Source organism: Falco naumanni, chromosome W (assembly GCF_017639655.2).
Source record: "Falco naumanni isolate bFalNau1 chromosome W, bFalNau1.pat, whole genome shotgun sequence".
In the NCBI taxonomy this organism is placed as follows: Eukaryota; Metazoa; Chordata; class Aves; order Falconiformes; family Falconidae; genus Falco; species Falco naumanni.
In genome coordinates this window covers 16,030,236-16,043,446 of record NC_054079.1, presented here as the reverse complement: position 1 = coordinate 16,043,446, position 13,211 = coordinate 16,030,236, and the positions used below count along the sequence as shown (strand labels likewise).

At 37.2% G+C, this 13,211-nt stretch overlaps 1 protein-coding gene across 1 annotated transcript; it reads left to right on the top strand.

Annotated features, from left to right (window-relative positions):
• Positions 1-1,022: 1,022 nt before the first annotated feature.
• LOC121080713 (synaptotagmin-4-like) lies at positions 1,023-11,259 on the top strand. Its single transcript, XM_040578844.1, has 4 exons — positions 1,023-1,234; positions 3,027-3,838; positions 5,378-5,498; positions 8,554-11,259. The coding sequence occupies exons 1-4, from the start codon at positions 1,201-1,203 to the stop codon at positions 8,859-8,861; spliced, it is 1,275 nt and encodes a 424-aa protein (XP_040434778.1). The 5' UTR covers positions 1,023-1,200; the 3' UTR covers positions 8,862-11,259.
• The last annotated feature ends 1,952 nt before the right edge of the window (positions 11,260-13,211 follow it).

Sequence of the window (13,211 nt, the reverse complement as noted above, 5' to 3'; positions counted from 1 at the left end):
CCATGACGAGTCAGATGCCAGGTGCTGGCTTTTGCAGCTCTGTTGCACCAGGAATTAGCTTGGGTTATTATATGCTACAGCGGTTCTAGTTACAGGCAGGTCTGCTTTCTCATCCTGTTTCCCCCCATTTCTCTTGCCTGCCAGACTCCCCCTGCCTCCTCACCATGCTCTCAGTCCAGACTGGGAGACAGACTAAGCCTGGTAAAATCCAGAAGTATCTAGGTAGATTCAACTTGTTCCTAGACCTGCAGGAAGGTCAAGAGGATTTCCAAAGTGAGGGTTGAGTGTTTAGGTGGGGGTGGATGGTGGAAAGAATGAGGAGGAGGGACAGGGAGAAGGCACATCAGGAGTTTTCATGACTCAAATCAAGTAAGTGTATCGTGTCAATCATAGGAAAAATGTATGCCTTGCAGTTGGAGCCAAGGTGTCTGGACCATCTGAGTTGGCATCTCCATCACACTGTTTTATCCTGTCCAGCTGATAGATAAATAAGTAAATAAAGAAATTTTACCCTAGCAAAACAGAAACACCCATGTATTACACAAGTTGCACATTAGGATTTCACTGTCTGTGTCTGACGGAGGATGGGAGATTATATCCTGCAGCAGGGCAGTTAAAACAATCAACGAGTGCGTGTTCAATGCCCAGAAAGGAAGGGGGGGGGGGACGGGACGACACGACAGACGAGACAGACAGACAAACAGGGAGGGTGTGGTGGTTAGGGAGGGGGGATGTGAGGTGGGAAAGGTGCTGATTTCAGCCCTGTAGCATGAGGATTGCGTCAATTTGTGTTTCAACCACGTCTTCAGTCTCGGAGTGGAGCTACTCTGAAGAGCTAAAACAGGAAGGGGGTTGCAAATCAGTGTGCAAAGGGGAGGACCAATGCTTCCCCTCCCCCTCTCCTCCAGTCCCCTCACTGCTTCCTCTTCCACCTTTCCCACCACTCGTGTCTCGGGGATTCTTTGGGCTGGTTTTTGTTGTTGTTGTTTTCTTTTTTTTTTTTTTTTTTTTTAACCCCACTCTGGAAAAGGCTGTTGCCCGGGCGCTGTGAGAGAGGAGAGCCGGGGACAGCAGAGCAGAGCGTTCAGCACCCCGGGCAGGTTGCTTGCTTGGCACCGGGAAGGCGGCTCCTGCACCCCCGACGCCGCTCAAGTACCGCGGACAGCGGCTCCAGGACCGCGGACAGCGCACGCCGCCAACATGGCTCCGATCGCCGCCAGCCGCCAGCAGTTCGGTAAGCGCGTCCCGGCCCCAACTCCCCGCCGCGGGGCTGGGGGCTGCTCCCCTCCCCGGGCTCAGCGCACGCAGGCAGCCTCTGCTGAGCCACCCAGCGCCTCCCAGCACGCAGCTTGTTGGGAGGAACCGGATTTCCCTCGGTTCTCTTCGGTCTCAGAAGTTGTGTGAATTTTCATTCTTTACCTTCTCTCCTTTCCTCCCTATATATTCTCCCCGGTAAAGCACTGGAAGAGGTGAGGAGGTTTGTGTAGGTGCATTTTCAGATGAGAGAGGTTTGGGGTTGTTTACTCTTTCTTGGTTAAAGTAGCGTGGCTTCAGAGTTAAATGATGTAAATGCGTCCTCTGCTACAGAGAAAATCTTTGTTCAAGCCATTTTTGGAATAATTGTCATTCCTTTTTTCTTGTTGTAGAGAAAGTCTTGTCTACCATTACTTAAAGTGAAAGGTAGTCTTGTAAATGACATTGCCTGGCAGATGAAAATACAGGATCCCAGTGTCTTCAGCTAATCAGCTACATATTGATCAGTCTGGATTCATTGAGAATAGGAACAATAACAATAAACTTTTCAATTTTGTCATTTCTACACACTGGATGTAGGGTGATCAACTGTGATACCAGTTATATAGGTGCACTGGTAAAATAGCTACATAAATAGCTTACTCAGAAAAAGTAGTAAGTAGAAATGTTTCTGAACTCTGCTTTTACAAATATTGACTCTAGCCTAGATTATATTTGCTTTAGCAGTGGCTTAATTCAAGGATCATTCCATTGGCTGAAGTGACTCCAGATTTATATCAGGTAACTGAAATAGTAGCTTATTCCAGAATCAGGAGGTGATGTTTCCTATTAATACACTGCCTTGAATGTTAACCAATTGATTTACATTATCACAACAGCAAGAAATTATTTGTAAATATAAAACCATTTTAGTAACCATTTCATCTTCTTTCCTACCCCACCCACCTGATGTTTCTAACCACACTTGTGACATAATACCTACCTAAATTAGTTATTTAAGAAAGATTAAACACTATTAAACACTAAATTGATTCTACCACTGCTTTCAGTAGTTGTAGAATTAAAGTATAGCATAATATTTATTACTATAAAAAGTCTGTCAACTCATGAAAAAGTATTGCAAATGTGCAAATGATTCTTAAAAGCTATTATTCTGATTAGTTTTTAATTACTTCTTGCTTTCTATCTTTATAGCATGTATATTTAAATTTTTGCAGCCCAGGGAATTCTTGAATCTCAAAGCCACGTGCTTAACTTAGAAATAATACTTTTTGGTTATGTATATAATTTTCAATCATTTTTTTAAGTTCTTACAATTAAGTATGTAGACTAATACAGTTTGTAGGCAAAGGGAAAGTGACATGAATATTGTCAGAAGAAATTAATAGCCAGGCCCGATCCTTTCTGTGCTGGAACATTATGTCCTACTTTGCTTTGACAGTATTGTTGTGGATTTTTTTTTAATCATCCCACTAAAAAGCAAAAGTATAGTAGCAGCACATCTATCTGCCCAGCTTTTACCTAGATGAAACTGATTTAGTAATACATAGAAGGGGGATAATTTTGCTTTTCTCATCCAGAACAATTTACTAATCGAGAGAATCAGAACTGTTACATAATTGCTTTTATGCATAAACAATGTCATTCCATTAATATTCTTCTGGCCTTCCACTGTTGCAAGTTTGTTTTACTAAATTATTACTTTATTAAATATCACACAGAGTCCAAGGCATTGCTGCTTACATGCTTGTTGCTATTTATTTGATTTGCAGATGAAATTCCTACAGTGGTTGGGATCTTCAGTGCATTTGGCCTTGTCTTCTCTGTCTCCCTTTTTGCTTGGATCTGCTGCCAACGTAAATCTTCCAAATCAAATAAGACCCCTCCATATAAGTTTGTCCATGTTCTGAAGGGAGTTGATATTTACCCTGAGAATCTCAACAGTAAGAAGTTTGGAGCAGATGATAAAAGTGAAGCAAAGAACAAATCAGTGATGCTGAACAATTCTCTCCATCTTGACCTAGAGAAGAGAGATCTAAATGGCAACTTCCCCAAAACAACCCCGAAAATCCAGAGCTCTCCAAATGTTGAAAATTTGTCTCCTAAGCACTTTGCAGAAAGGAAGAAAGATTCAGTATCCCCCAACAGCTTAAAATCAATCACTTCCCTGTCAACTGAAGATAAACAAGACAAGCTCGGAACTCTCTTTTTCTCCTTAGAGTACAACTTTGAGAAAAAGGCATTTGTAGTGAACATCAAAGAAGCACGTGGGCTGCCAGCAATGGATGAACAGTCAATGACTTCTGATCCTTACATCAAAATGACAATCCTGCCTGAGAAAAAGCACAAGGTGAAAACCAGAGTGATGAGGAAAACCTTAGATCCAGCTTTCAATGAGACCTTCACGTTTTATGGGATCCCCTATAGCCAAATTCAAGACTTAACGCTTCACTTTATGATCTTGAGTTTTGACAGGTTTTCCAGAGATGATGTCATCGGAGAAGTCCTCATTTCCCTCGCAGGAACTGAACTGTCAGAAGGAAGTCTGCTAATGGACAGAGAGATCATCAAAACAAATGTTAGGGTAACATGTTTTCTATTTAAAGCTTAAAAGTGTTGTGCTAGTGTTAGTTATGATTCTTGTGTAATGCTGCTACCATCTTGGAAAGAAAAGGAAACAAGCTTATCATGCAAGTCATTGAGATGCTTTCATAATGGCAGTATGAGGAAGTAATTGCACAAATGTAATAAAAGAACATTACAATGAGCATATTGCAAGAAATTGCTAATGTCCTAAACTCTATTTGCTTATTCAGCTGGTCCAGCAGGTTTGAGTGGACCCATTTGCACCTGGTCAAGAGGCTTCAATCCACATTAATTTACTTTAAAAGGAAAGAATGCAAAGAATTAGGTATTATTCCCCTTCTCTTCCCTCCCCTTTTCTGTTTAACAAGATTCCTTCTTAAAGCTTATGGAAATCAATGTAAATCTTTCACTTCAGCTACACGGATTTTATAGCAGATTCTTAAAGAGCGCAGGTAGTCTTTAGTTATGAAATTGGAACCAGTTAGAGACCATATGCATTAGTATGTTCTTGCACTTCAGTGCTGTTACTACCTTCTCCCTCAAGAATTGTGGCACAGGCTGCAGCTCTGCTAAGGATAGTAAGGGGGGGGGGGGGGAGGAGAAGCCAAAGTCTTGCTGAAGCCAATGGCCAAACATACTGATTTCACTGGGATAAAAATATTTCATACCATCTTGTCTCATTTCAGAACGTAAAGATCATTTACAACCATCGCAGCTGAACCACAGAAAGGCACATGCATCACACACATGTCTCTTAATCTCTACTAAGGAAGTGGAATGTGTGTTGACTTTCAATTTGATTGTTTTCAAAGAGCAAGCATACTGCCAAATCAAATAAATGTCTACCAGACAGCATACCTATAACTAATACTATTATTTTGCAATTCTATTGCTATATTACAACTATAACTATGTCACTGATAACTTCTTGGGTTTTTTGGTATATAAGGTATTATTTTTGCTTGTTTCCCTTGCCTTCCTCCTTTCTGTGAAATAAACTACTGCAAATTCAAATCTAATAATCATAGAGAAATCCTTTGATCTCATCTTTAATTCATGTATATTATACTGCTTTAGGAAGTGTCAAGGATGAGATTTCACTAACTGTTTGAATCTTTCCTGTTTAAAAGATTTAACTGAAGATTAATCTATTTATTTATTTATTTATTTGTCTTTATTAGATTTTTCTTTCAATATAGCTTTATGATTTTTTTTTTCTTAAGATCTTTCCCCTCTGGATGTAGGATTTCATTTCTAATCTCTGAATCTAATGTCATGTCAACTTGTATTTTCACTTATTTATTATTTATTTTCATTTAGTCTGATAACCAATCATAAAAAGAGTTATATAACTATAGTGGAGGGAAATCATATTTGCTATGTAAAACAGCATAGCTCAATAAGTTATATCCCTTTACATCATTTCAGAGCAGACAGTTATGTGATGTTTCATAAATCTTCTTAATTCTGGTTTAAAGCTTGGTCAATATAATTGCTTATAAATAGTGCTATTTCTTTTTTTCTTTCATTTCCTCAGAAATCATCTGGGCGTGGAGAATTACTGATCTCTCTCTGTTATCAGTCTACAACAAACACGCTCACTGTGGTTGTTTTAAAAGCCAGGCATCTACCTAAATCTGATGTGTCAGGATTATCAGGTAATGGTTTTACTAATGAATATGCCCTAAGAATATAAAAGAAACAGACAGAAGACAGATTAAATGTGGCATTTCAGAGACTAAAAATATCCCATAAATACAGAAATGGTGTGTCTAATATTTACAGCATATTCATTTTATTCATATCTAAGTCAATGCTTTATTTTCCAGGGCATGTATTTTACAAATTTGTTCTTCAATCACGTTAAAAGAACATGACATCTGTTAGCAGTGGAAACCAATGAGGTTTGTGATTGGCTTGAGCAGAACCCACCTGCTATAAGTATGGGATGTTGTTTGCAGATACTAAAAGCTTTTATTTATGACCAAAAAAATCAGTTTATTTATAGAAAATCAGTATTGAGTGAGATCACCGTATGGTTTATTTCAGCTTAGCACCAAGAAAAGAAGCCAGATATACCTGTGCTGAATTTGGCCCACTGAGCACTAACATTTATTTGGCAAGGTGAAAAGGTGAATTATGCCAGTGCTGGAAGCAGGTTATAACATAACATCCATGCTTTATGGTGAGCTATACTTGGGATGATCTAAGGAGCAGGTTTTGCACTCCCTTCCCCTGGTCTGGTGCCATTTTGCATTCAATGAAACTCCATTTGAAGCCAACACTAGAATTTCACTTAGATGGATATTAGTGCAAGATAACATAGTAACAGAATAAAATTTAATGTACAATATACTAGGGATAAGACAACCACACAAAAAGAACAGTACACAACAAAGGACTACACAAATAGTAGCACAACTGCTGGTGATTCTGTATAGGACTGGTATTCTTTCATTTCACAGGATTTTTTTGAAAGAAGGAAAAGAAGAAGTAGATTTGGGAACCACTGAATCATAATTGCTGCAGCCAGTAATACAGTGTTTCTACTTCTCATACAAAGAAATATTGCAATTTACCTAGAAAGTTAATCCATGTTGGATCCAACAGAACAAACTTATAGATCACTCCCATTTACATAGTGAAGTTCCATTGAAATTCTCCTTATCTCTCTTTTATTCACATATCATAAGGAGAAAGGATATAAATGGAGCCCAAGGTTGCTCCACTATAAGAGAGCATACATACTTCTAATAATCAACCCCAATGTCACAGGGGATAGCGGAGATTTCATGAAGACAGCAGGACAGCAAGCTGATCTCAAGTCTGGCTGAGGTTCACCAAGGTGGAAAGATAACTTGAAAATAAAATCCTTCCTAGTCTCAGCAATCACCTGGACCCTATATCACATCCAAACTACGCATTTGTTTACTGTACCTCTTAGGGGTAAAGTTATCAATTTTGTTTGTTCTTTCTGCTTCCCTCAGTACAACCTTGCTAATTATAATAGGAAAATCATATTTCTAAGAGATACAGGCAGCCATGCTACATCTGGACACCTAGTTAATTTAGACAGTTCATCATTTGCTGTTCATCAGCAAGGCCAGGTTCAGTAGCTGTTTGGGTGTCACTAACATGCTGCACTCATGACAGTCCTTATTTCCCTTGTGACTTCCCCCTCAGCCCAACAGAAATCTTGGACAAGGAAGAGGGTGAAATGGTTTTTCTATGGGGTAAGCTAAACAATTGCATAACTCAGTCTTGTTAGGAAGATGGGATTTTTTTTACTTAGAAGCTGTTCCATTCTCACAACCTCCTTGGTTTCCTTGATCACTGGTGTTGAGGTCTCCTAACAGACCTAATAAAATCAAGAGGAACATTCCAGCCTTATCTAGTAGCTGGCCAGAGGTAACGGTCAGAAAATTCCCTCTAAACAGAAATTAACAACATTATGAATCTCCTCATGAATATTGATTTTGATATTTTTAGAGCTTGTGTGGCAATATCTATTTCAAAGCCAATGGAAATTTTAACTACATTAAACCTTATTTTAAAGTATTTGTTATGATGATAGACTATGAAACTGAAGTTGTATTCTATCACACCTTACTTCTGTTAAACTCTTGTCAGTTCAAGGAAGCAAAAACCTTTTCATCATACAACTATTTCAGTCTGATAACTTTGGCATAAAATTTCTAAACATGGTTCAGATTTGATTTTACTTTTTTTAAAAAGTATTCAACTATTATTGATGTTTATTAGCTGTTTACATAGACTATTTTGTTTGACTGGGTTTAGTAGAAAGGATTTTGTACTGCATATTTGCACTATGAGAATTTGGAAACAGGCCCACATATGCATTGAAATAAATGCCAAGTTACTTGAAAGGGATGATTGTTAAAGCATTTTCTAGAATCCCTCTGAAGGAAGGAATATAGCTGTTGTTGAAGACAGTAGCAAAGGAATCTTGCAATAGTTGAATAATTATGAGGAATGCAAACACTCAAAGTTGGTTAAGAGCTAAATATACGGACATTTTCCCTTCCCTTCTTCAATAGTAGTTCAGCACAGACACAAAGTCAAGTACATATCCTAACAATGCACATACCTGTTCATTTAAAGTTTAGTGTTAAATATGCTCAATAAAAATTGGTGGGAGCAATTTAATCAAGCTAATTGACTTTGCTGGAACCACAACAGAAATTAATCACATCCATTCTCTCAGCACTAGCTTGTTCTCTCCTTTCTGAGGCTTTTCTTTGTATGAGTCTTATTAAGGCTAATGATTATCCCCTACTGGTAGAACGTGTGAAAAGCAGAGTTCTGTTACACATAAGTATGTAACGATAGATATTTGTCTATTAGAATTTTGTGTACTTTCAGACCACCTTTTTATGTAGTAAGGATGTTATTAGGGTTAATGGACTGCAGGGCAGGATTTGTCTCATGGAAACACCAGTGTTTGATCAGATGAATCACACCCTAAACTTCACCATCTTGATTACATCTTTGATGACCATAAAGAAAGCTTAAAGGGACTAATTCTGATGTAAACACAAAAATTAGATTAGATGAATCATCATTAACAACTTGAAATATCTCCTCATTGTGATGTAATTATGTTGATAAGTTATGAAATTTGCCATTAAACTAGATCAACGAATTTCTAAACGCTGTTCAAGAGCTGATCTGTGCTTTTTCTTTTCATTGCAGACCCTTATGTCAAAGTGAACCTGTACCATTCTAAGAAGAGAATTTCTAAAAAGAAAACCCATGTGAAGAAATGCACCCCCAATGCAGTGTTCAATGAATTGTTTGTCTTTGACATTCCTTGTGAGGGCCTTGATGATATCAGCATTGAATTTTTGGTTTTAGATTCAGACAGGGGGTCAAGGAATGAAGTCATTGGTCAGTTAACCTTGGGATCTTCAGCAGAAGGAACAGCTGGAGAGCACTGGAAAGAAATTTGTGAATATCCTAGGAGACAAATTGCTAAATGGCATATGTTGTGTGATGGTTAGCAGCTTAGAGAGGGGTTGGAACTTGAATAACTATATATATTTCCATAGGCAAGGAGCAGTTATCTTTCTTTGCTATGTATAATTATAGGCTTGTAACTACAAGACTTTTTTGGGGGGGTCAGGGAATAAAAATTGGATTGAATTATCAGAACAGAAGGTAACTAAATTTTTACAGTAAATAAAGGAATTTCTATTTCATTAGACTTTAACATAATTGGATCAGATTCATATTCTTATGGAGTTTAAATAGCCTGAAACTTCTGAAGCACTATAAACTTGAATAAGAGAAGATGTTTTATGAAAAAAAATAATCATGGAAACCTTATTAATACTGTTATACAGAAGAAGAAAACCTCATTAAAACACATCATTAGATCTAAAAAAAACCCACCTGTGGCTTATTGGGGAAGGGTCTGAGTCTGTAAAAGCCATGGGGAATGAGGGTGCATAGGAGGGGAATTCCTTCTGTCCTTCCATCAAAAGTCTTCTTTTATGAAAATTCAATCATTATTTGTAAGTTTTTGTTACTTATACTTTGATCATCCCAAAGACTGAAGAGATTTTCAGCAATTTGCTTTACATTTCATATCATGTCCAACTAGTTGTTTTCTGTGTGGAAATATTGTATAATTATTTACACTTGGATTTTTTAATATGTACATATATAACTTGTTTTATTACAGTGACCAAAATAGATACATTCTATAAATTGTTGAGCAAGTTAACATACATTGTTTTATTAAAAGGGCTCCTTTACGGGTGACTGTACATGTTACAGTATAGCTAGAATTTGGGATTAGATATGGCTTGCATTTTTTTTTCCTCTAGCAAGGATTACACTTTAAGCATTTCAAGCCATGGGAAAGCATTTCTATTGAGATGTGGTAACATACAGGATATTGCAGTCAATGACCTTTCACCAATTATATTTTAAGCCATTCAGTAATACTTTAAAAAAAAAAAAGGTTGTTTCTTCTTTTGTTTCTTGAAAGAACAAACAAAATTAGTAAGACAGAGAATAAAACCTTATTCTGCTGGTTAACTTCCTGAACTGTGACTAATCCATTACAGTCAGTATGACTACTCCCAACATACAAAGTTTAATGCATTTTTAAATTTTTGCAGGATAGGAAACCAAGCTTTCATTATAATTGATCCAATTTTATGTTAGACAAACTACTTGAAAAAGTGCATTTCACTTAGATTATATGCATTAATGTCCCATTACTGATTGTGCTGAAAATTGGTGGTGGTAAGGGAAAATAACATGGTGGTAAGGGAAAATAATTTCATGTTAGTGTGATATATGTATGTTTAAGCTTAAACTGTGCCAGGTTGAGGGAGTATCAAGTGTGACATAAGCGAGTAGATAAATAAAGCATTTATACCTGTGAAACTGTTGGTCACAGCAGAGAGACTTTCAGACTGTCAGAACTATAGCACAACTACAAGCAGATTCTTTCCTAAAGTTTGTACACTGATTTCTGATACAGAAATGTTTGCAAATATTACTCTTAAGTCATTTCCAATTAAAATATATATAAAGAAGAATATAATGATGTTAGTTGTTGACATAAGGATTTAAAAAGTTGAAAACTGTTTTCAGTATTTTTACATACTTTTGTCATATGTAATCCCATGGAAGTGAATGAGACTATTTGGGAATTAAGATATTGCTCAATGTGAATAAAGGTAACAGAATGGGCATGCCAGGTAAACCTCCCATACATTAGATGTCAAATTACTTTCATTAAACAACAGATCCAGGTCCTATTCAAAACTGTTGGAGATTTGTTGTCAACTTTACCTGTTCTCATATGGCTAAATTATGTTTGCAGTAAAGGACACTGAAATATGAAGTATGCAAGTAGACAAATAGTACTGGGAGAATTCCATTGAGGCTCTTCCAGGTTTTGTGTCGGTTTTTTCTCCAGTTTTTGAGAATGTTTGATATAATAGTGTTTATAAATTTCTGTAAAAATACATTTTCAAAATAACATAAACATGCTTTTTATGATAATGCTCAATGTAAAAAACCCTGCGTATTGTATGTATAAAGGAGAGGAATCTTATTTGCTTATTTCTTAAGAAAGCTGATTAACTGCTTAAGGGCTAGAGTTTACCAGCCACATTCAAGCTGAGCTAATCCAAAGCCACCAAGTCAAAGCAAAGATGCCCACAGGCTTTAGTGGTGTTTGAAGTGCAATCACAGAGCAAAACTCTTCTTGTGAGTCAACCCAGAAATGTCAATGGGACCATGGATAAGGGGAGACACTGATCTGATGGAGACTGGGAGAGTTTAAGTCAGTATCACATGACCAAAATTGTTACAATTTCTAGTAAAGAAAGAACATCATACTGAAAGCGATTGCATGAAAGAGAGTGTGACAGCTTGTAATTAAAAAAAAAAAAAAATATGGAGGTTTTGTATATTGGCCCATAAGTAGTACATTGTCTCTAAAAATCAGATAACAGGAGTCATCTATCTCCAATGGACACAAATTCTGACATTAGGAGAAAAAAATATTCCACTTTTTTAAATTAATTATGGGCTGTGACCATCTTTCATGTTGCATTCAACAAGTCATCATCAAATTTTTTTTTCAAGTTTCTATACCAGCTTGAGGGTTAATATTTCTACCAGCTAAATGGGAGTCATTGGTTAGGGTAGGGGATAGGAATGAGAAAGGGAAGCAAAGAATTTTTTATTAAATCTAAAAAAACCCTAAATATTTTTTTCCAATTAAAGCAATGGTTAGCTTGGAAAGTTGAGTAAAGACGACTTGCAACACATCTGTAAACCAGACAAGGCAGGAGCAAATGTAGACCTGTACCAAGATGAGAAATTCTGCTGTTTTATAAAGTATTCAATTCTCAATGTGAATATCTTGAACTCTGTTAAGGATACTGTACTGTATTAAGCATATAAAAAAATTATGTTTGTTTAATTAGCTTACAAAAATAATAACTCCTTGAATGGGAGCCTATCTATGTCTGGAGATCTGTCGTAACTAAATACCTGATTCATTATGGTGTTGTAATTTAATAGAAGCTATTTGAGAGGAAGCATGGTGTATGAGATTTTGTAAGTTATTTGTGCTGGTTCTGTATGCTGTGCCATGTGTGTAAGACAAGAATAAACTGCTGCTTTTGTTCATCCCATCCCAAAACAATTATCCCACCAATGTATCTTATCCAGAGATTTCTGCTATTGTTTGTACTCATGGTCTACTCTCTCATGCTTCTATACAAAAGCATTTGCCTTGCAAAGTCTTCCTCTTCTCACACAGGTGGATTAGACTTGTTTTGCCAAATACTACCCTGGCATATCCCATGTTCTTTATTCCTAGCTTCTTGCTGCATACTTACATTTGCCTTGAACTGTACCATACACTCAGGCTAGAACCTGAGACATTGTCCATGACAGAAAATCTGAGCCCTACATGGGACTTGCAGGGACTGATATACAGATATAAACAAGAACAAATTCTAGCATATTTGGTGGAAGAAGTGAAATGCAAGTCACATTATTATTAGAATCCTGGTGACATTCCATTTGTTTTCCAGAAGCAAAAAATATCCCCTGGACAACCATGCTGTACCGCTCTTACTTCCTTTGATGTAAGGAAGTAATGTCAGATACCAGCTTGTCAGACAAGTCTGGAAGTTAAGGTAGAGAAAGCATTCCTTCAAATGCTATACAGAAATACAGACTTTGCTGCTGTGGTCTCTTAGTTTATTAGAGTATTTTGCCAGCACAGAACCAAAAGCTAGGGAAGGAAGAAGACAGTTGCAGCTGAGGTACACATGGCCATTTTATGACTCCCATTGTGAGCATACAAGTGATTATCTGAAAGGGATCCCTGATCCTTGTCACAAGATCCACTAGCCAAATGTATGAAATGGAATATCTTCCATGGTCATAAGCTGGTATAGTCTCTCTGGCAAATCTCCTGTCCCCAAGAGACAGTTATCAAGTGTGAGACTGCTCTTTTCCAACCTATACAGTCACTTCCTTTTTCTCCCTTGCATTGTATGGTTCTCCTTAAACAATAGGGATTCACATGGGTGACATTTCAGACCCTCTTCAGGACAGAGATCGAGAATGTCTTTAGGTTTTCTGACTATGATGCAGTTGATATTTAGGGGAAGTTTCAAGGCTACTATCCTGATTGCTATTTGTATGTCAAGTTGCTGTTACAGACAACTCCTCAATAGAGCCCTTACAGATGTCCTCCTCTTTGTAGGAGATGTGATTCCTGTGGTGTAACACTATTCTGTAAGCCCCTTGTATTTATACAGCATCATGGATAGCAATATGCTGCACATACAGTAATAATATGTAACCAC